Source organism: Vitis vinifera, chromosome 14 (genome assembly GCF_030704535.1).
Source record: "Vitis vinifera cultivar Pinot Noir 40024 chromosome 14, ASM3070453v1".
In the NCBI taxonomy this organism is placed as follows: domain Eukaryota; kingdom Viridiplantae; phylum Streptophyta; class Magnoliopsida; order Vitales; family Vitaceae; genus Vitis; species Vitis vinifera.
In genome coordinates this window covers 1669339-1694641 of record NC_081818.1, presented here as the reverse complement: position 1 = coordinate 1694641, position 25303 = coordinate 1669339, and the positions used below count along the sequence as shown (strand labels likewise).

Sequence of the window (25303 nt, the reverse complement as noted above, 5' to 3'; positions counted from 1 at the left end):
TTAAACCTGAGGTACTTTTCTTGTCATTAGTATCACCAGCTAGATCACTATCGGAGTAACCAATCAGCTCCAAGCTTCCTTCCTTCTTCTCATAAACGCAACCGAGGTTTAAAGTTCCTTTCACGTACCGCAGTATGTGCTTCACTACGACCATGTGCTCCGTTGTGGGTTTCTCCATGTATCTACTCACCATGTCGACAGAGAATGCCAAATCTGGGCGTGTGTGCAGTAGGTATCTTAAACTGCCAACAATACTTCGGTACAGAGTTGTGTCTACAGGTGGACTTGTGTTTTCCTTGCTCGGTTTCAGACAAGGTTCCATCGAGATTTGCGAAGGGTTGCAATCTTTCATGCCGCATTTGTCTAAAACCTTTCTTGCATATGCCGACTGGTTGAGTGTAATCCTTTGAGAATTCTGACAGACTTCAATTCCCAGATAGTAACTTAGTAACCCAAGGTCACTCATGCTAAACAATTTCTTCATCTGTGATTTGAACTTGTTTATGTCTTGAATACACTCTCCAGTGATGATTAAATCATCCACGTAGACTCCAACAAGTAAATTCCCTTTACCTTGATTTCTCATGTACACGGCATGCTCTAAAGAACACCTCTCAAAACCGAGTGTCCTCAATGACTTGTCCAATTTTGAGTTCCAGGCTCTAGGTGCTTGTCGCAAATCGTACAATGCTTTGTGCAGTTTTAACACCTTGTGCTCTTCTCCTTTTATTTCAAAACCCGGCAGTTGGATGACATACACTTCCTCTTCCAAATCACCGTTGAGGAAGGCTGACTTCACATCCATATGATGTACCTTCCATCCTTCATGTGCCGCAATAGAGATCAGCAAACATACTGTCTCTAGCCGAGTAATAGGGGCGAAAACTTCATCAAAGTCTATGCCTTGTCGTTGAACGTACCCCTTTGCCACTAATCTCGCCTTGTGCTTCACAATTCTACCTTGAGTGTCCTTCTTTAGCTTGTAAACCCACTTTAGACCTATAGGTTTGTGGCTGTCGAGTAATGGAACGAGCTTCCAAGTTTCATTTTTTCGAATAGAGGAAATTTCCTCCTCCATTGCTCTTCTCCACATCGGATCTGCCTTGGCTTCTTCGAAATTTGACGGCTCTTCTTCTCCTAGCAAACACAGTCCCGAATACTGCAACTCTATTGGGACTGTTGCATCGTACAAGCTTTTGATGTCACGCTTACCCCGTGGTCCTACAAATGAACTCTCATAAGATGTCGAGGGTTGTAGTGTTTCGGTTGATACTGATTCTTCAAAACTTGCTGCTGGAGTATATGGTGAGTTTGAAACAGATGTTCTGGATCTCATGTTCATCACTGGTGTAGCATACTGGTATTGGTTACCAGTTTGTTTTTGTGTCGTCTGTGGGAAATCCATGCCAGAATTGTTGATACCAATGCCAGAATCGCTGACACCCTCTTTATCTTCCTGATTTGTCGTATCAGATGATCCTGCTATGGTAAAATAGTGTGCTGTAAGAGTGTTCCCTGCTGATCATGTTTCTATTTCTGGAAATTTGCTCCACTCCCACTTCTTCTCCTCTTCGAACACGACATCCCGTGTCACCACTACTCGTTTTGACTTTGGATCAAACATCCGATAGCCTTTTGTATTCAAATCATAACCTATAAACACCATTGGCTTGCTTCGGTCTGCAAGTTTTGAGAGGTGAGGTGTAACATCTTTTACGTGTCCCACACATCCAAAGATGCGAAAGTGATCAACAGTTGGCTTGTGGTTGTAATATGCTTCATAGGGAGTTTTGCCGATGATGCTTTTTGTTGGTGCTCGATTTAGGAGATATACGACAGTTGATACCGCTTCTCCCCAAAATTCGCCTGGGACTCCCATGCTTTTCAACAAGCTCCTTGCCATGCCGACCACCGTCTGATTTCTTCGTTCAACAACTACGTTCTGCTGAGGAGAATAAGGCGCCGTGAGATAACGCTTAATTCCCAACAACTCACAGTAAGTCTTGAACTCATTTGAGGTGAATTCGCCACCACGATCTGTGCAAAAAGCCTTCAGTTTGCTGTTTTTCTCCATTTCTGCTGATGCTTTGGTCTTCTTGAATGCCTCAAATGCTTCGTCTTTGTTTCGGATCAACACCTACCACATGAATCTAGTACAATCGTCAACCAACAACAGGAAATAGCGCTTGCCTCCGTGTGTAGCAGGAGTTATTGGCCCGCACAAATCTCCATGCCACAGTTCAAGGGGTGATTCTGCTAGGAATTTTGCCACTGCTGGAAATGGATTTCAGTGTTGCTTTCCAATCAAGCAACCATCGCAGATGCGGTCTTCATTCTCGATTACGGGTAGTCCATGCACCATCTGTTTCTGACTTAGAATTTTCAAGGCATGAAAGTTCACATGCCCGTATCTTGCATGCCAGCGCCAAACACTTTCTTTGCTTCTAGCCATGAGACATTGTGGTAGGACCTGAGCAATGTGCAGCAGATATAAACGACTTCCTGACCTGCTCACTTTTGCTAGTAGCCTTCGTGTCCTGTCCAGGATAGTCATCACTCTTCCTTCAATTACAACCTTGCATTCGTTCTCATCTAACTGACCAAGGCTTATTATGTTGCTCTTCAACTTCGGAATGAAGTAGACATTAGTAAGTACACGATGTTCACCTGTGAAGCATTCAAATAAAACCGAACCTCTTCCTTGTATTTCTACAGCCGAGTCATCTCCAAATTTAATTGACCATTTAATGGTCGTGTTAATTTCAGCAAATTTTTCGATACAACCGGTCATATGGTTACTTGCGCTGGTATCTAAATACCAAGCCTTGTCTTGGGTGCTGTTAATCTTTGGCACCACTTTGTCTTCGTATAGGAACACCTGTTCGTTCTGTATTGCGTGGCTGAGAACACAAGTTTCAACCATCAACAGTGTCGGTTCATCATCGGTTTGTGTTGTAACAAGATTGGCCCTCTCTCTTCGGTTTGGCTTGGGACACTCTTTTGCAAAGTGACCATATTCATTACAATTGAAACACTTGACCCTGGATTTGTCGAAGTTGCGTGGCTTTCGGTCTTTGTTAGTGCGTTCACCATTTCCTCGACCTCCGCCATATCCACGCCCGCGGCCACTACCTCTCCCGTGATGTCCTCTTCTTTTGGTGCTGCTAAAACCTTCATCTTTCTTTCCCTTTGAGCATCTTGCCTCCCACTCGGCTTGGGCAAGAAGTAGCTGTTCTCCACCGCCCTTTGTGTGTACTCGTCCTTTAAGTCATTCCTCAAAGGTTCTGAGGCGGCCGATTGCTTCTGAGACCGACATGTTCTCAATATCGCCAAACTGCTCGATCGTTCCGATAATTTGGAGAAATATGTCTGGAACTGCGCTGAACAGTTTTTCAACAACTTCGCTGTCGTCGAGCTTCGTGCCCAGCGAGCGGATCTCACCCGCCAGCGTGGTAAGCTTCATGGAAAACTCGTTTATTGTCTCTGAATCCTCCATGTGTAACTTGTTCAGTTGTCGTTTCAGCACCTGTACGCGTGCCTTCTTGACGCGATCTTCACCAACCCGCATCTCCCTGAGTGCGTCCCAATCCTCCTTTGTCGTCTTCTTCTCCGAGATTGCCATCATCACGTCATCTGGCACGGCTTGAGAAATGGCTACCATGGCGCCTTGATCTTTGTCATCATCTGTGTCTCCACCTTCGATCACTGACCATACTCCTAGCGAACGCAAGATTATCTTCATCTTGACAGCCCATATGTCGTAGTTCGTTTCGCTTAACGTTGGATATTGGATCGGGATTGAGGCTCCTCTTGCCGTCGGTTTGACGACTGCAAGCGTCTTAGATTGATCTCCTTCAACACCGGCCATTGCTTTGACAATCTGGCTCTGATACCAAATGTTGGTTTTCTTAAAGCCAGTAACAAACTTGAAACGCAAACAAACACAGAGGATTTTTGGCGATGCTCAACACTCGCATCATTTTCTGGTTTTCTTATTATATAAGCAAATACAAAATCATAACTGCACTACTAACATTACAGCCCACGTTTTCTAAAAATAAAACTAACCACATAAACTTTACTTAAATAATTGCTACCCTAATTTTAGCCACACACTGGACTAAAAACTGACAGCCTAATTACGGACTCAAATAAAAACCAAGTTTGTTAAAATTAAACAAATCAACTACTGGACACGACTCTCTAACAACAAGATTAACTCATCACATGTAACCCGCTGCCTTCATGCCCCATGCACATCACCATTTTCCATCTCTCTATCGACTTCTCTCATGCCGTTTTCTGTGGGTTTGAAGCTAAAAATTGACACGTGATTTCTGAGGCTTATTCGATTTTTGCTATGCCACGTTTCATTATCTTTTAAGAGTTGTGAGACTTTTGATGCAAGGAGGGGATGTTTTACAAACTGAGGAGTGCACAATTAGGGGCAGTGACTGTCCATTCAGTAATCAGTCTGCGTGATTGAGAGACCTTTTTTTTTTTCTTTTTCTTATCTGTTCAAAACATGAGACACCATCACCCGCTCCGGCCATGCGGGCACTTGCACCAGCCACCATGGCGGCAACATCTTCTGGATGTCGTCGGACTGCCGCCACTGCTCCTCTCTCCATCGTGCCGCCGGTGGTGGAAGCTTCCTTTAAGGATGATACCCAGGTGGAGAGGCAAGCTGTGAAGGAGATGAAGTCTTGGGCTTGCCCATCGTGACGGATATTGGGCTTGAGAAGAAGCCCAACCCAAGCATGTTGATGGAGTGCAATGTCTTCTCAAATGAGTGGGTTGTGAAGGAGATGAAGCCTTGGGCTTGCCCATGGTGACAGATATGGGCTTGAGTAAGAGCCCAGGCCCAAGCATGTTGATGGAGGGCCTCATGCTCCCTATGCTAGCCACCCTATGGCCCAAGTCTATGTTGAGTTAGCCCATTTGGCTACTTCATTTCTAAATAAGTTTTAAACCTCTAATCTTAGTAATTTATTAATTTATCCATTCATTTTTATTTTTTTATCTTATTTTATTTTATTTTATTTTTACCAATTTAGTTAACTCAACTTAAAGACAGTTAAAAGACAAATTATTAAGGTTGAATATCCTTTTCAAAACTCAAAATAATTCGTATTTTATCTTCCCTTCTTTAGTTATGTTTAATCACCATATATGAAAATTTTTATATTATTAACTATGTTGGTCTCGATGAGTTTACTACATTCTAAACTTTAAATCCTATTTTCAAAACTTAGGTCCTTAAGTAATCATTCAAAAATTCAATGTCCTAATTTAATTTTCAATCCTAAAAATCCCCTTATTCGTATAAATGTTATTTTCGTCAATTAGAATTATTATCCCATATTTATCGATTTATTTAAAGTCTAATCCTTCAAAAATCTCATGTCCTAATTTAATTTTTCAATCTTAAAAATTCCACTATTCGTCTAAATGTTATTTTCATCAATTAGAATTATTATCCCATATTTATCTATTTATTTAAAGTCTAATCCTTCAAAAATCTCATGTCCTAATTTAATTTTTCAATCCTAAAAATTCCACTATTCGTCTAAATGTTATTTTCATCAATTAGAATTATTATCACATACATATCTATTTATTTAAAGTCTAATCCTTCAAAAATCTCATGTCCTAATTTAATTTTCAATCCTAAAAATTCAATTATTCGTATAAATGTTATTTTCGTCAATTAGAATTATTATCTCATATTCATTTATTCATTTAAAGTTCAATCCTTAAAAAATCCAACGTCTTAATTTAATGTTCAATCCTAAAAATTCCACTATTCATCTAAATGTTATTTTCGTCAATTAGAATTATTATCCCATATTCATTTATTCATTTAAAGTCCAATCCTTAAAAAATCCAACGTCTTAATTTAATGTTCAATCCTAAAAATTCCACTATTCGTCTAAATGTTATTTTTCGTTAATTAGAATTATTATCCCATATTTATTTATTTAAAGTCCAATCCTTCAAAAATCCCATGTCCTAATTTAATGTTCAATCCTAAAAATTTCACTATTCGTCTAAATGTTATTTTCGTTAATTAGAATTATTATCCCACATTTATTTATTTATTTAAGGTCCAATTCTTCAAAAATCCAATGTCCTAATTTAATTTTCAATCTCAAAAATTTCACTACTCATTTTCTATTCATTTAAAATATTATTTCCGTTAATTAGCATTATTATTCCATATTTATTTATTTATTCTAATCGTTAAAAGTTTAATTCTTTAGAACCCGACTTCCAAATCTAATTTCCAAACTCAAAAGCTCCACCATTCATATACCGCTATTTAATGTTATCCCATCCATTTATTTATTCAGTTATTCATATACCAAAGATCTCATCTCTAAATAAATTCTTAACTTTTCAATCTCTAAATTCAAATCTCCAATTTCTAAAATTCCATCTTTCGCAATTATTTACTTAATCTTTATTATTTCACCATCGTTATTATTCCATTAATTTACTTATTCACTCATCCACTTATCTATTCATTTAAAATCTTGAACTCTCAAATCATTTTCAAAATTCCAATATCATTCAAATTTAATTTCTAAAATTCTCACTCTCGCATTTAATCTCTAAAAATATGATCTTCAAATAAACTCTAAAACTCCAATTTTCTTAGTAATCCTTGAGATCCCCATTTTTCAAATAAATTTCAAAAATCCAATTTTCTCTCAAATAGATTTAATTCCGCTCTAGTTTTCAAACGATCTTCTACTCCTCTTGATATCAATAAGCATGAATAAATTTTTCATAATTCCAGAATAATGGAATCTGTGACATTAAGTCATGCAAAATAAATGGACTTTGGTGGGGGCCCAACATGGGTGACTTTATGATTGATTGATTGTTTGATTGTTTGATTTGATTATCATACATGATTTATTTATCCTACTCTCTAACATGCATGAGATTATTCCTAAATTGTGCACTAACCCTCTCTATTGATAGCGCATGGTGGCTCGTTGCACAGGTATGTACCCATTTTCCCTCTAATCGTTGTCTATGCATGTCTCAATTCTCACATGTGCATGATTTATTCTGGGTATTCATTGATTTACTCATCTATTGCCACGATTGCTTCAATTTTATTAGTAAAGACTCGACTTAGGGACTTAGAGGAGTGCTACGGTTTTTGTCATACCTTCCCGATAAGTAACCGGACCCCCGAATCCGATCCGATTTTTCGTAGATCACCTTTTCCAAAATAAGGAGTCACATTTAGAGTTTTTTCTTTCTTATTTTGTTTACCCTTTTAAAATAAAACAAAAATAAGTGGCGACTCCAAGTCATTTTTCTTAATCAATAAAATAATTTTTCAAAATCAAAATCAAGCTCGCCATCGAGTGGGAAACGGATGAGCCGAAATGCGGGGTCCATAATTATATATTTATTTCAATTTGATATATTTATAATTTTTTTTAAAAAAATGACTATTAAGAACTCCCCTATAAAAAAAATCAAATATTTTTACGTATGTTGGAAGAGGATATACTTTTGTTAATGTTTAATAACTTTTACTTCTTTATGATATAAATAAAAAACATATATAACATTTATGGAAATGAATCATTTTCAAAATTTTAAATGGATGCATCTATTATTAATCTTGAAATTAATTTTTAATTAAGAAATTGGAGATAGAATGCTTTCTGAAGTAGAATGACCTCTATTTAAAATTAAAATATACTTGATTTAAAAAAACATTTGAAAGATTGTGACTAAGCAATGAAGAGAAGATTGAAAAAATGGTTTTAAAATTTTAATAGTTACACGTTGTGCTTTAATCTTTTATTTGAATTATTCTTGACTAAAGCTCCATTCTTTTCTTAGAAAGAATGTTTTTCAGTTTTAAGATACTAAGACCTTGTTCGATAACTGTTTTTTAAAACAGTTTTGAAAAATAGTTTTTAAAAACAATTTTTGAAAATTGTATTTTAATGTTTTGTGGAATAGAAATCTGTTTGGGAACTTTAAATGTTTTTAATATTTTTAAATATGTTTTAAAAATATTTTTTATATAAATAATTTTATTTTTAATTATTATATATATTTGTATAATTATTTTTTAAAATAACTATTAAAAAATAAATAAAAACAATTAAAAGATGTTATCTAAAAACACCATATTTTTAGTTATCAAAACGTGTTTTCTAGTTTTTTTGTTATAAAAAATATAAAACTATTATTGAAAACAATTAACAAAGAAACATAGTTTTTATTTTCAAAAATGAAAAATAAAACCAAAATAGTAATAAATTGTTAAATACTCAACCCAAAAGTAAGTTAGCATCAAAACCTAGCTTGGAACTCTAGCAAGGCCTAGGACTAGGCTTGGAATTAAATTCTCAACCAAGTCGAGCCCTAAGCTCACCTAAGCCAAACCATCAAATCCAAGATGCCTTAGTTGATTCAATTTTATTACATGTTATTACATAATAATAAATTCCAACATTTTTATACGTGGCAATATTGTATAACGTTTAAAAAAAAATGATCAATATTTACTATATCTTTAAAACCTAATTAAAGGTTTTCAACCACATAAAAACAATTAAATATCTGAAACTTTTTGGTCTTGTCACCCCTGGCATTTTATGTGAAAATTAAAGCAACCATTTTGGTATGAACTTGCAATATAATATCAACATATTCTGCTATTTGAAATTGAGGTGTGGTTATTTTGACTTCATTAAAAATATAAAGTTGAATATTTGAGATATAGGAGGATATTAATTATTATTAAAATTAAAAATGGATAAATAATTGGAGTATTCAAACATGGTATATAAAGAAATTGAAGTACTTAAAGGTTTCATTTTCAAATTTTTGAAGGCTTTGATACACTTTTTAAATTCTTAAGAAAACTTTTTGTCATAAGATGTTTTAAATGACCTACCCTATGGTTTACATAGGAGGTGAGAAGCTTCTAAAGACTTTTGGAGACATCTACACTTAACTACAAAATGGAAAAACATGGAAACTTTTAGAGAGGGTTAGAGATGTCCACACATCTCTACATTTGGCTAGGAGAGCATTGGAATAGCGTGGGGTGTTCCAAAATCTTCCAAAGTCATCTTGTATATACCCTTGTTCATAGACTAGTGTAGGAGCTTCTAGATTATTCTTAAATTGTAAGGAACCTTCCAAGGTTCCAGAGAGTTCTATTGGTGTCTATAAATAGACAAAACCCTCATTTAGTCAATGCACCACCTAAGAACCTAACCAACCAAGCAAGTGAGTTCCAAAACACTTATAAAGCTTCTTTGAGCAATAAAACTTCTTTTTCTTTAAGTGTTATCTACTACGTCTTCTAAAGTTTTCAAGTCGTGAGCGTCTTAGCCTAGCAAACTAAGTATTGTGAGTAAGACTGACTTAGCAAAATCAAGGATCTTGACTTGTCTAAGTGTATCACGAACTTAATAAAAGACTAAGTCTGTGATATTTTGCTCTTTTACATATTTACAAAAGGTTAAAAAGCTTGATAAAAGCTTTTTTATTTTTTTATTTTATGTTTTTAATATTTTTTTATGAAAATAAGTAAAATTAAAGAAAAATGATAAAGAGTATCTAACTTTCCTTTAAAATATTTTTTTTATAGTATTTTATTTGAGCTACTAAATTGTTGATTTTTTCTAATTTAATCAAATTTTAGTCAAGATGGTATCTCTAGATCGATATCACACATAAGCTAGAAGTAGTTTGAATTTATATTTTTATTACAAGTTAATCCTGAAATTAATGTAAAAATTTCAACATAAAATGTATGAAGATACATTTTAAAGTCACAAATTCATGCTAAAACTAACAAAAAAAAAAACATAAAATGCATGAATTTCAAAGTCATGAGTTGATGATTTTTTTAAAAGAAATAATTTGGCATGATGTTACAATATAAATATAATTGAAAACTAGCCCTTGTAATTATCTAACTCTTATAATCTTATAATTGGTTGGAGGAAGCTAATAAAATTTTATTTTAGGATATTGTCATGTAGACAATCGCATGATATCTACATTGTTTCTAACTAAAATTATCCTAGAGTAAGTGAATGATTACCTGGATGTTAACACGAAAAATGGATGACCATCTAGTCATTCATGATATTTTCCAAAATTATGCATTTTCTAATGTTAAAACTTTTTTTATCGTCCAATAAATTCTTAACCGAGATTTAAAATTTTTAAAGTTCAAGCTAGTTTCCTAGACTAGATAGGTTTTTTATCTGGTTTTCATTCAAATTATAAAATTAAAAAACCAATTAAAAAATTACTAATAAATCTTTTGTTGCTTTAACTACATCATTGTAAAATATCTTAAGGATCTTCTTGAATTTATCTTTTACTTCATATATCTTCTTTTAAGGAGATCTTCTCACCTAGTAAGATATAGCTATTACATCAAAACGTTATTTTATTATTATCAAAATTAAGATTAATTAAAATTTGACATGACATTATTGGATATCATGAAATAAAATTATCAGATATTATTATTGAATTGCATTATGTTATTTTAACATAGAGCAAAATGTAATTGCTTTTGGTTAAAAGAAATTTACATTTATACTATTTTGAAATTACAAATATAATTTATTTATAATAAAATTGCCTCAATTATGGGTGGAATCGAGCAATATTTCTTTCTACAATATTCAAATACTCTTTCTAATTTGTTTTCTTATATTTATGGTTACAACATAACATAGTTGTTGAAAGATGAGAGTGAGGGTGGTAAATCCTTCCAAAATTAAAAATTAAAAGAGAAAGGTCATTAGATTGAGATTGATGTTTATAATAAATTTGATGAAATTCTTGTGTTTGAAACTTTAACAAGATATTTAATTGTGTTTTAATTGTTCAACAAAGAGAAAGTAGTGAAAGGTATTAGGGTAGAGCAGTAGGTAATATATTATTACCATTTTTTAAGTTTATGTATTTATTTTTTTAAAAAGAGAGACTATTTCTTATTCAAATTATTTGCATTAAAGGCAAACGGTTAAGATGTCAATTAAAGCTTATTTACATATTTACAAAAATAGTACTAGAGATTAAAGATGTTGATCAAAGCATTTTTTATGCTTCCTTTGATACATTAGAAAGTCATGATTTAATTGTATTTACCATGTTCTCAACTAAGCATGGATTTGGATATATATATATATATAAACTTAGAACATCTTATACAAAAAGTTAGTGTTTTTAAAAATCATTTTAAGAATTTTAAAATTTAAGATAGTAAAATTTCGTATTTTATATAAAAATTACTATTTTTCATTTTAAAAACATAAAAGAGGAAGTGTATCCAAATCACACAAATAATAATGGTTGATAGTAAATTTTACATATTTATAAAAACTCTTGAAACTTGTCTTTAAAAAGACAATGATTTTTAGAAATTGTTTAAAAATATGAGGAATTAAAAAAATGTTTAAGTAAATTTTAAAAGTTTGGAGTTATTAAATTTAAATTATTATGCTTCTTGTAAATAGAATAATCTCCATTCAAAATTTAAATCTACTCGATTTAAAAAGAGATTTGAAAGATTGTGATTAAACAATTAAAAAAAATGGTTTTAAAATTTTAAATAGTTTGTGTTTTAATTTATGATTCTAATTATTTGCATTAAAAAGAAATTGGTAAGATCCCAAGCTTTTTTACATATTTGCAAAAGAGTAGAAGAGATTAAAGATGTTGATAAAAGCTTTTTGATACTTTTAATTTATTTTTTTGGAAAACAAGTAAAATTGAAGAAAATGATAAGGAGTATCTCAACTTTCCTTAAAAAGAATGTTTTCACATTTTTTATTCCAACAATTAAATTGTAGCTTATTTCTAATTTAGTAAAATTTTTATTAGGGTGGTTTTTGTCCATGGATATCACAAATAAGTTAAAATTAGAGTTCCTTTTATAATAATTTTATAAAGTGTTTCTAACATTACTAACACTTCAATTCTTTTTTTTTTCAAATTCTAAAAAAATTAGAAACACTTTTAAAAATCAATATCAAACACACTCTTAGTTTTATTATAAGCTAATGATAAAATTTACATAAAAATTTTAACATAAAATACATGAATATGCATTTCAAAGCGATGAGTTGATTTTTTTAAAAGAAAATAATTTGGGCATGATGTTATGTTTTAATCTTTATGGTTGATTGAAACATGTTACAGGCTAATTCATGGGGAAAATGTAATAATTTTATAGTTAGGATATTGGGAGAAGCTAATAAAATTTTATTGTAGACAAATTGTTGTAGAGTCTAAACTTCTTCACACAAGTAAGCCTAATTGCTAATTTGATTAGAACATACCATCATTAGTTAAAGTTGTTATCACCCCATGTCGTCTCCACGTTCACCACCATGAAGGGGTGATCCTAAAGTGGTCCAGCACCCACATCCTCCACCATGATCCTACTTTTCCGCTGCGTTTAAGGAAGGTGTGGCAAATCTGCAGAAACGTGGTATGATGGGAGGCCACGGTTATATATTTCTCATGATCCCGAACTCGATATCTGCCGTCTTCATTATTCAGTAATACACCATCCATAGGAGATCATCAGAGTTTGGAAACCAAAAGCTTGAACCGATTACAGCAACTTGATCCGATGGCTGGAGGTAAGTGGACTATCCTAAGTCTTTTATAGATTTAATTCATGTTGTAAGTGTTCATTGAATTGAATATATCATGTATAAATTCTGACAAAAGTAAGTAGAACACTAGTACTAGACGAGACATTTGAAACTTGGTTCATGTAGATTCTTAGGAAATATATATATATATATATATATATATATATATATATATATATATATATATATATATATATATAATACTCTTTGGATAATTTGAATTTATACAATAAATTTTTGTATTAAATATTTCAAATTTTTAATAAGAAATCATTAAGAAAAATTTCCAAATTTGAAAAAACTTTAATGCAAATTTCCCTGCAATTTTAAGTATGACGTGAATTTAGTAAAAAAAAAAACTTATAATAATAATAAAAGCTTATAATCCAACCATTTTCACACATAATAGGGATGCATGAAGGTTTAACTAAGCTTATAAAATACAAAAACTCTTAATTTTTACCTTATAAAAAATAATAAATTGAGATATTAATTTTTTTTAACTTATTTAATCTTATAATAACGTCCAAAATAGTGAATTTTTAATTTTTAATTGGTTTATTTGTTTTGGTAAAAAATAATAATAATTATAACTTAAGAAAATGGCTTTTTACAATCTAACTTATAGAAAATGACAATCAATTTCTATTTTTCCTATTTTTAAAGATAGAAATGTAAATGTTTTTTATTCATAGTTTTAATTTTTATGAATACTAAATATGTTATATAATATTATTGTTTTCTGAAAAATAGAGAGACTATGTTTACTGATCATATAATGTCAATAAAAAAAATCATAATTTTTGATATTTTTTTATGAGTTATAACATTTTTTAATGTTCATACATAAAACAACTATCATTGCCTAATTTGTTAAAAGAAAAAATTGATGCAGATGTAGGTGAATATTAGGGTTTATTTGGTAATTGTATTAAAAAATTATTTCTTAAAAGAATTTTTATATCATAAAAAAAAAAATATTCTCTAATTTTTGTAGAATCAAAGTTTGCTTATAAACCTAGAATATTTTTAACCTATTTTTATTATTTCTAAATATGTTTTAAAAATAATTTTTATATCATAGTGTTTTATTTTTAATTATTTTACATGTTTGTATAATTATTTCTTAAAATAAACCTAAAAAATAAGTGAAAATAATCTAAAACAACTAAAAAATATTATCTGAAAACACTCTATTTTATGTTTTAACATAAAATAGAAAATAAAAAATAGTTTATAGTTATTAAAATGTGCTTTATATGTTTTTTGTTTTAAAGAACAAAAAATTATTCTAAAAAATAGTTTCCAAACTAACTCTTAATTTCTTAATTTAAAATTTGTTTAAGCCTATGTTTAATTCTTGGAAAATTTGAAGGAAAATGAGAGAATAAAATAAAATAAAATAAAATAAAAATTAAAAAGATAAAAATAAATTATTTTAAATACTTTTTCATATTGATTACACTTATTTTTTTTCTTTTATATAAAAATTAAATAATTAAAAATGCTTCATTTTCTAACTAATATATACATATATATATATATGAAAAATAAAAAATAAGGCCTTTTTTCATTGAAAATAAACGAGTTGAGACAAATAATTGTAAAAATTAATTAAAAAAAATAAAAAGGAAAAGAAACCATCATAATAATAAAAGAAATTAATCTCACCCATGAGTAGGACTTGACTCAACCCCACCTCCACCACTTGCAACCCACCAAGACAGCTTGCATGGACTTTCATTCATCTCCTTTGGCCTTCTGCCTCTACTATTTCAAATATTTGAGAGTCTAACTCTAATATTCAAAGTCGCCCCCGTGCGGTGTGCCCAGTCGCTTTACGACCATCGACGGCGGCCGTGATCAACATCATCAAGGAGACAGGGTCCAATCCCTTCAATTTCTTCCTCATGTCATTTTCCTATTTTCTTCTTCTTACTATTAAGAATGAGATCTTCACCTTCATGGAATAAATTTATATGAATGAATAGTTGCATCACATCTATGGATGTCAATTTGGATCGTGTTTTTCATCGTTTCAAAACTCAAGTAATTTATTAAATAGATCGATCCAAATATGATACTAATAATAATCATGTTAAAAGTATGAATCCAAATTCAACCTAATAATTAAATAAGTAATACATCTCACTTATGAACATGATTATTAAATAAATTAATACAAGTTAAATTCGTGTTTTATAAGATTTTCCAAAAACAACTTAATTATTAACTCAAATGACTTAAAATGTATTGAGTTTGAATACTTCTAATCAATTATACCGAACTTCATCATTTATAGAGTATTTGTTTTGTTTTTCTTTCTTAATTTAAATAATGCAACTTGGACCATAACAAAGTCTAACACTTTTTATTATCTTCTCTTTTGGTTTTTTGAATAAAAATATCATGGGGCGTGTCTTATAAGCTTTTAGGTATTTTGAAAGGGATGAATAAGGGAGAGGTGTTTATATTTTCAATATTTTATATTATAATTATTTCGAAGCACAACTTCTATTTATCTTTATAATTTAAAGAATATAATATTTTTCTAATGTTATACTTTCATTATATGGACATCAAAGTTATAAAAGTAAAAAGATCTATTCATTGATTAAAAAAAAGGAAAAAAATGTTTGATTTTGTATTCATTATCATATTTGGAGTATTTAATTTCAATACAAATAATGTTTTTTTTTTCTTACCAAACATTTATTTGCCATTATTAAATCCCTTAAATGAATAGGGGTTGAATTTGGACGCAATAATAGTAACAAAAAAAAAAAATTTAAATTGAGTTGACCCACAAATTTTGTCAAGACAGCCCTAGATGACCTTTTCTAAATTCCATACAATAGATTTTAATTAACAATCTAATAGAAATTGACCCTCTTATCTATGAAAAAAAAAAAAAAAAAAAAAGACCCACTTGATGAACCTAAATATTTGTTAACTTGGATCCATAGAGTTCCCTCTCTTCACGTTTAAGACTCCTTTCTTAATTCTACCCTGTGTGAAATGGGATCTTCCCTATAGTATTTCTTCCACCAACCCCAAATCTCTATCTCTATCTCTATCTCTCTCTCTCTATAAATAAAGTAGGAAGACAGACAACACTAACAAATTGCTTTCTCTTTTATCTTGGCTCATTCTTCACATACTTTGAAGCTCTACAATGGAGTGTTTGGGCTTCAACAAGCTGCCAGAAGGCTGTGTTTCCATAATTCTCTCCCTCACTTCTCCCCCAGATGCATGCAAATCTTCATTGGTCTCTCCCATGTTTCGAGCAGCGGCGGAGTCTGATGTGGTCTGGGAGAGGTTCTTGCCTGCGGATTATCACGATATCCTGTGTAGGTTGGTTGAGCCCTTGGTGTGTTCTTCAAGGAAGGAGCTGTTTCTGCGCTTGTGTGATCCCATTCTAATTGATGGTGGCAGCAAGGTTGGCTTCATAACTCATTTTCCCCCCTATCTTCCTTACCATTAATCCAAACTTTTCCAACATTGAACTATTATTTTTTTAGTTCAATAATTAATATATACAGAAAAAGAAGAGTAAAGTTGATGCCATTTGTCTTCAATTCTCATTAATTTATTTCTTTGTTGGCTGTCATGCAGAGCTTCAGATTAGACAAATGGAGTGGCAAAAAATCCTATCTACTGTCTGCAAGAGAGTTGTCCATTACGTGGAGCAATGATCCTATGTATTGGAGTTGGAGATCTACCCCAGAATCAAGGTTTGCTTTTTTTTTTCTTTGTTTCAAATCCTATCGAAGTTTCATAGGATTCACTTGAACCCAATATGTTTTTAGTGGATTTAGGTTGAGTATAATTATGTTTGGATCAAATTCATATTTAATAAAGAGGTTATTTTCCTAAAAGCTTAGTGACTTGAACCCATGACTTCTTGTCAAACTAAGTTTAGATACGTTGAATTACTAATATTTTTAAAAGTTTAAGTTTTCTTGATTTGGACTTAATATGCAATTCACTCTCTTGAACTGCTTTTTGGGTTCATGTGCATAATATGAATTTGATTCGAATTGATCTATTTAATAATTGTATTGATTAATCTAAATATAACTTTAACTTATTTAATTCATATTTGATTGATCATTTCAAAATTGTTTTGAATAAATAGCTCGGTTAATTGTCTCGTAAACATATTAAATTAGAAAGTTAATCATATAAACTTATTTAAAATTTAGTTTGATATATTATTAAATAGAAAGACTTGATTCTAAAATGAATCATACTATGTATTACTTATTTAATAATTAAGTAACATTTAAGTATATATTATTTAATAATTAGGTCATACTTGAGTATATATTTTTAATTCAAATATCATTCAAGTTGTGTTTAGAACGACCTATTAAGTGACTATCTAACATGATGTATGTGAGTATGACTCACCAACCCGAATTACCACCCTAAAATCCGTAAATTATGATCTCGATATCCATTATGACTTTAATTAAAGTCATCTTGGAATGTTGAAAACCATGTCATTTTTCTTAAATCAAAGTACTAATTCAAATGCACTAACATTTTCTTATCTACAGGTTCTCACATGTGGCTGAGCTTAGAACAATGTGTTGGTTAGAAATCCATGGGAAGATCAGAACTCAGATGCTCTCACCAAACACAAAATATGGTGCATATCTAATAATGAAAATCTCCAACCGGGCCTATGGGCTTGACTTGATGCCATCAGAGATATCGGTAGAAGTCTCCAACAGCACTCAGGTCTGTAATGGGACTGCATATCTGAGGTGTAGTGACAGCAAGAACAAGCAGATGGAGAGGTTGTTTTATGGGAACCGCAGAGAGATGTTGAGGTCAAGAGTGATTGAAGGTGATGGAAGAGTTCCATGTGAGAGAGAAGATGGGTGGATGGAGCTTGAGCTTGGAGACTTCTTTAATGGTGAAGGTGATGAGGAAGTGAGGATGAGCTTGAGGGAGGTGAAGGGTTACCATTTGAAAGGAGGACTTATCATTGAAGGCATTGAAGTGAGGCCTAAGGACTCAAGAAAATGATATGTTTGATTCAACTATTTAATTAAAATGTTTACAAAATTAAGCAAGATTGATTGAAGGTCATTTTTGTATCATGTGTATTGGTTATTTAGTGTGGTTTTGCATGTAAAAGCAAAACATCTTTTTTTTTAAATAAAAAAAAAAACACTTTTTAGACTAAAAAATCTTCATAAAATTACCGTCAAATGGACTCTTAATAGGTAATTCTTGTAAATACACTTTTATTAAAAATATTTTTGTAAAAGCATTTTAAGTAGAAATACTGTCAAATACACTCTTAATTCATGTACTAGAAGGGAAGATTGCTATGTGTAGGTTCCATTTTGTTCGTGGGAGCATTTTTGTTATTGACTGGGTAGCACATTGACGGTTGTTGGAACCAATTCTTAGCCCAATATGTGAATACAAGTAGTAGAAGTGACAATTCATGTTGGTGGATCGTGTTTGTATCATGTCAAAGTTTAAGCATTCTATTATATAGCTCAATTCAAACCTAACATGAATAATAATTATGTAAAAAACATAAATCTAAACAGTATCTAATTATTAAATATGTAACACATCGTATAATTCATTTAATAATCAAGTCATCTTATTTAATAATTAGGTTGAGTTATGTCTATATGATTAATGTTTCAATCAAATATATTTATGACTCAATTGACCTATTTATTTAAAATAAATTTAAAATAAGTCAGGCTAAATAGTTTATAGATATAATTAAGTTAATGACAAAATTATTGGATAGTTCAATTTATATTAAATTCCTATTATGTAGGTTGACTAAAAAATTACTTATTTCTTGAACCGGTTAAACAAGTTGATACAAATTTGATTTAAATTCATTTATACTCAATCCAAACTCGTAAAAAATGTGTTAAGTTCATGTTATATCGATGAATCATATCAAAATTTGCCACCGTAACATATTTATTTAGTAGAATTTTAAGGTTTTTACTAAAATAGAAAAGACAATGAGAGTCATGGAGAGAAGGAAAAAAATTGTGAGGTTTTCTTTAGGTCATTGAAAGGCACGTCGAGGCAAGTGTCGTGGGTGTTTTGGGTTCTCCAATTTGTTATTTAGAGGTTATATTGGGTACATTTATGGTAGTACTAGTATCCCTTTTTCTGTGGGTACATGAACTGATCTCTTGTGATAAGCTTGAGCATAGACATCTATAATCTTTTCAAATCATAGTCAATTATTATCATAATTTGACCTGTAGATGTTGACACACTATCCAACCATGTCAAGTTTTGGTGTTTTTTTTGTCTTTATATATATATATATATATATATATATATATATATACTTTATGTAAATTACGTTTTACATATTACTTTCACTTGAATTGTATTAGTGAAAAGACAAATTATTTTGGTATATCGGTATTTGTTTCTATTTTTGGATTGGAGATTGATAGTTTGGTTTTCTCATTTTTCTAACAATTATGTGACACAAAGCTTGTCTTTTCATGTTTTGGCTACTCAATTTATTGAAATAAATCTTATATTGAAAAAAAAAATGTAATGCATGTTGATGGGTTAGTGTTAGTATTTATATTTAAATCCATAAAAAATTTAATAGATGGGAGATTTGAAACTCGATGCGTTAAAAGATGAAGTACAACAAAAATAAAATAAAAGGGAAAAGAAATGATCGGAAAATAAAAAAATTTAAATAATAAACTTTTCTTATTCTCTACTTTAATTTATTATTATTATTATTATTATTATTATTATTATTATAAAGAATGGGGAAACCTACTTCTCCCATTCTAGATTGGATTGGAATTTCTAAATTTACACTAAACTCGTTGGCAATTAGGATTCTTACTAATATTTGGTTATCAAACAAAAACTAAATATATTTAAAATTATAAACTAATTTATTAATTATTAATTTAATATAAATAACTATTATAGACTCAAAGTCCAACTATCAAATTCAAACCTTGCATATACCAAATTCATAAGGCCAGGTTGTAACCTCCTCTCATTTCATAAAAATGTTTGGCAGGAAAAATGTGAAACACTTTCACCAGTTTTCCCTTACTCCCCCATTTTTTTTTTAAAAAAAAAAAAAGAAAAAAAAAAAAGAGTAAAAATGAAAGGATGATTTTACCTTCTTTCAAGCCCTTTTCCCACTTCCCTCCTATATTTTTTATTTCTTTCTTTTCTTGTTCCTATTTCTTCTTTTCTTCTTTCTTCACTTTTTGTTTTTATTTATTTAACAAAAAAAAAGTGTGAGACTGGGGGATTTTAACAAGATGAAAATAAAAATGATGGGATAATATTTTTCAGAACTTTAGACCTTGTTTGATAATTGTTTTAAAAAACAATTATGAAAATTAGTTTTTTTTAAAACAATTATGAAAATTAGTTTTTTAAAAGTTATTTTTTTAATGTTTTGTAAAACAAAAAGGATGTTTATGAATTTTAAATATTTTTAAACATGTTTTAATAAATAAATTTTATATATAGTGTTTTTTTTTATTAAAAGATATTATTCTAAAAATATAATATTTTATATTTTTAATAATAGAAAATAGAAAATAGTTTTCGAATATTTTTTTTTTGTTTTGAAGAGTAGAAAACTGTTTTCAAAACTCCTCAAATTCCCTTTTTTTTTTTTTTCCCTTTCGTAAGTAAGAAAGAGTGGCGACATACCATGGCCTATGGCCGATGATGATAGTGATCAATGACACATTTCGATTACTTTTTATTTTTATTTTTGTCATTTAATTATGGGAGAAAAAAGAATCGGAAAGAGAGCCTCCTCTCTCTCTTTTATTTTTAATTAAATAAAAAGGTAAAAGATAAAGAAAAAAATGCCTTAATTAAATAAAAAAATAAAAAATAAATTAAAAAAGAAAGAGGAAGTCAAGAAAAATAAAAATAAAAGCATAAAACTACCCTTTTACTTCTTATTTTTATTTTAAAAATAAATAAAGGTAATAAAAACAAAAAAAATCTCATATATAAAAATAAAATACATTTTACAATCAAAAACGTTTTTAATATTTTAAAATTTTAAATATAAAAAAAAAATTAAAAACGTTTTAAAAAATCACTATAAAAAATCACGGTGCCTTGGCTTTATAAAAGCTTGCAATGACATACAATGACACGGATCACACTCAGAGGTAGCTTTAGCTTTATAATTTGTTTTTCACATGAATTCTTTTTTCTTTTAACATTTTCTTAAAATTAACCATCTCACATTTTTCATATTACCAAATATTCCGTGATATCTTTAATACACGTATCCTGAATACATGAAACATGTGGCCACGTGGCACCCCACCGTTTCACACTCTCTTCCCCTCATCATTTCAACATCTTCTTCAGTGATATGAACTCATCCACATGATTCATTAATCCCCAACAACAACTTGGTGGCCACCAGACATGAATTTCATCACTGGGTCATCATAAATATGCTGGCAGAAGACACTGGCCTCCAAATTTTACAATTCGAAGTCAGCCCTACGTGGTGGATCTGTCCACCATCGACCACCTACATCTCTCTCTCTCTATTATAAATGGCAGCAAGACAAAGAGCAATAACATATTGCTTTACAATGGTGTACTGTGTGGGCCTCAATACGTTGCCAGAAGGCTGTGTTTCCACAATTCTCTCCCTCACTTCTCCTCCAGATGCATGCAAATCCTCACTGGTGTCTTCCATTTTCCGGGCAGCGGCGGAGTCTGATGTGGTCTGGGAGAGGTTCTTGCCGGCGGATTATCATGATATCTTGTCGAGGTTGGCTGAGCCCTTGGTGGTTTCTTCAAAGAAGGAGCTGTTTCTGCGTTTGTGTGATCCCAGTCTCATTGATGGTGGGAAAAAGGTTTGTTTCATTGCCCTTTTCTTGCCTCTCCTCATCACCCTTAATCCAAAATTCTCCTAAAATTAATTATTTTTTAAAATATATGCATGAATACTGTCATGCCTCGCGGGTATTGTGGCCACACTTAGAATATTTACATAATTACATACTAATAATAGGAAATCACTATAAAGAACATATATGTTTGAGTCATCACAAAAAAAAGTGATTGATTGTTACAATCGAGTCTTCTTTTCTATGATTTTGATAACAGTTATAGTGGCTTTATGAGAAAACAGAAAGACCATTTATCTAGATTAGAAATGAGACATAACATAACTCAATATTAGGTTTTTATTAGGCCCTCCCATAATGGGTTTCAATGAGACTCGTAGCCTACACTTGTCGCTCAACTGAGCTTTTATTCAAAAGATGTAAAACTCAATCTAAATATGATCACTAATTAATTTGACTCATTATATAACATACTGTTTTTTTTTTATAAATACAAATTATTCAATGTTATTCCATATAAAAATTTTCCAATATAATACCCACATAAAAGTTGACTGATTTCACCATCTAGAAGAGTCATGAATGCATAGCCCAAATGAATCCATAGAATTTGAATTCCAAAGAGGAAAGTAGAAGAGTTGTTTCAAACAAACCCTCCTAATACCGTGTTCGAAGATAAAGCATAAGGAGACCAAAAAGAAAAGTAAAGTAGCTGGTCGTCAGTTTTCATTAATTCTCATTTATCTCTTTGTTGACTCTAATGCAGAGATTCAGATTAGACAAATGGAGTGGCAAAAATTCCTATATGATGTCTGCAAGAGAATTGTCCATTTCATGGAGCCATGATCCTACGCATTGGAGTTGGACATCCATCCCCGAGTCAAGGTTTGTTTCCCCTTCAATTTTTTTTTTATGACCAAGTAACCTTCCATGCTGGGCCCTCCAAACTCCTAAATCCAAACTTCGAGATGTCGGTCATGCCTGTCACAATCAACAAGTGTAATAAGGGTATCGAACAAGCTATAGTGATACAAATGACACCATGATGATGCGTCTCTATCACATATTTTGACATTTGTTTTGAAAACCCTAATAATGGGTCACCTTGAAAAACTGAAATTAGGATCAGTTCTTTTAGGGTTGATTCCATTAATCTTTTTTGAGATATTAACTAAATATAATTAATTTTTATTGATTTAAAAATTCTTTAAATACATTTCTTATTTTGAATTAAAAAAAATACATAAAAATATTAAATAAAAAGGTTGAAGGAGACATTTGATGAAATTTAAAATGAATGGGGTGTAGGTGTATTTAGTCAATACCTAGTACATAAGTGGTCAATAAAATTAACCCATTTTCTTAAATCAAAGACTTAGGAGAGGGTACTCACATTTTCTTATATGCAGGTTCTCAGAGGTGGCTGAGCTCAAAACAGTGTGCAGATTAGAAATTCATGGAAAGATTAGAACTCAAATGCTCTCACCAAACACAAAATATGGTGCATATCTCATCATCAAAATCTCCAACCGGGCATTTGGGCTTGACTTGATGCCATCAGAGATATCTGTAGAAGTCTCCAACAGCACTCAAGTCTGTAATGGGACTGCATATCTGAGGTGTAGTGACAGCAAGAACAAGCAGATGGAGAGGTTGTTTTATGGGAACCGCGGAGAGATGTTGAGGTCAAGAGTGATTGAAGGTGATGGAAGAGTTCCATGTGAGAGGAGAGATGGAGATGGGTGGATGGAGCTTGAGCTTGGAGACTTCTTTAATGGTGAAGGTGATGAGGAAGTGAGGATGAGCTTGAGGGAGGTGAAGGGTTATCATTTGAAAGGAGGGCTTATCATTGAAGGCATTGAAGTGAGGCCTAAGGACTCAAGAAAATGATATGTTTAATTCAACTATTTAATTAAAATGTTTACAAAATTAAGCATTTTGGAAAGATTGATTGAAGGTCATTTTTGTATCATGTGTATTGGTTCTTTAGTGTGGCTTTGCATGTAAAAGCAAAAATTGGAGAAAAAAAATTATATTTGTTTAATTTTTAACTTTTATACTCTCATTTTTTTAAATATAGATAAGTAAGAAGGTTAATTAATTTCATTCATTTTTTTTTTTTTTGAGATTTTGATTAAATACATCTAATTTTAGGATTACAATTTGGATGAGTTGGTTCAATTGATGATTAATTCAAACTCAATCCAAATTATAAAACAATCAACTTAAGCTCAATTCAATTCGACTTTTAACTGGAGGTATTTAACCCAAACTTAATCTAACCTTATTTTTAAAATTTTGGGTTGAGTTTAAGTTGATTAGATTAGACACAGGTTGGTAAGGTTGATTAAGTAACATAATTTCTATAATGTTTTTTAAAAAACTTTTTTTCTATATATTTATATGAAAATTTAAATAGTAAAAATGAAAAATTTTCAAAATAACAACAAAATAACTAAAAATAAGTTTATATATCTTTCTAATATATATTGATATTTTTTTCTTAAAAATCTAAAAAATATATCTATATATATTATAAGGATATTAAATCGAGTTTAGGTTAGGTTCGATATGTCTAAATTTTAATCTGGGCTCAATTTAAATTGAGTAAAGGTTGAAAAAACCTAACTCAAACCCAAGTTGAGTATTGAAACTGATTGTTTAAATTTGTCTTAATTATTGGATGGAGTCAATCCACCTAAAATTGCACATCTACCTAGCTCTCATTAATTTGAATTAATTCCCTTTATTTTGAGTGAGATAAGTAACGACTAAAATTAATAAATGAAAATAATAAAATATGTATTTGATAAAATTTTAAATCAATAGAGAAGTGTACATTTAACTAAAAATTTAGGGGAATTGAATATAGAAAGCTTGGACTCAACACTTTGGATTTACCTAGGAAAAAAAACCAGAAAAAAAGGTCATTCAATCAAGTGGGTGGAGGGGGCGGGGGATTTGGAATCCGGGGGCGGGGTGCGGAATTGGATTCAAGCTTTAATGGGATAGAGAATGAGAGGAAGGGGAAGAGGAGCCTTATCTATACCTTTCACTTCCCCTTTGTGGTTCCATATAAAGGCTACATACATATCTTGATTGAGCCAACACATGCATGACATTTGTAACTTGCTGTTCACATGCCTACCAAAACAAGCAACATGATAGTGGAAAGTATTTTAAATGGTTTCTATCCGTTGAGCTTAAATGATTGGTTTTTGGTGTCATTTTATGTGGTTGAAAAGTAAGGATCTATTTGAATTTTTTAAAAAGAAAATTTAAAAAATTATCATTTCTTTTTAAGAATAAAATTTTCTTTGAGAACTTACCCATGAAATAAGATTTTTTTGGAAAATAATTTACACTTATATACAAGGTAAAAATTACCAAAATATTCTACATATTTTCAAATATTAAAATACTATATAAAAATAATTGAAAATACCTCAAATTTATTTTTTTTTAAATTATATAACTAAAAATACCTAAAATTTATTTTTAGAAAATAGTATATTTTTATAAATTCTCAAAATAAAATTCTATAAATAATTTGTCAAACATCTTCCCTGAAATAGAAAAACTCTAATTTTTTAAAACAATTTTTAAACTTGGCCTTATTCTTCTGATATCATACAAAAAATGATAACTGATATAAAATAACTGCTTTATAAAAGTATTTCATTTGTTTTATATGTTGATGTATATATATCTCTTTTATTTATACTCAAGTCTTATTTATATATA

General features: G+C 30.6%; 2 protein-coding genes across 2 annotated transcripts; both read left to right on the top strand.

Moving 5' to 3' along the window:
- The first annotated feature begins 15795 nt into the window (after positions 1-15795).
- LOC100256275 (F-box protein PP2-B15) lies at positions 15796-17900 on the top strand. Its single transcript, XM_002279209.4, has 3 exons — positions 15796-16116; positions 16293-16411; positions 17240-17900. The coding sequence occupies exons 1-3, from the start codon at positions 15853-15855 to the stop codon at positions 17712-17714; spliced, it is 858 nt and encodes a 285-aa protein (XP_002279245.1). The 5' UTR covers positions 15796-15852; the 3' UTR covers positions 17715-17900.
- A 3182-nt stretch (positions 17901-21082) lies between these two features.
- LOC100266614 (F-box protein VBF) lies at positions 21083-23610 on the top strand. The gene is made up of 3 exons (XM_002283488.5): positions 21083-21565; positions 22326-22444; positions 22969-23610. Exons 1-3 carry the CDS (start codon positions 21260-21262, stop codon positions 23447-23449), a joined length of 906 nt encoding a protein of 301 aa, XP_002283524.1. The 5' UTR covers positions 21083-21259; the 3' UTR covers positions 23450-23610.
- Positions 23611-25303: the final 1693 nt, after the last annotated feature.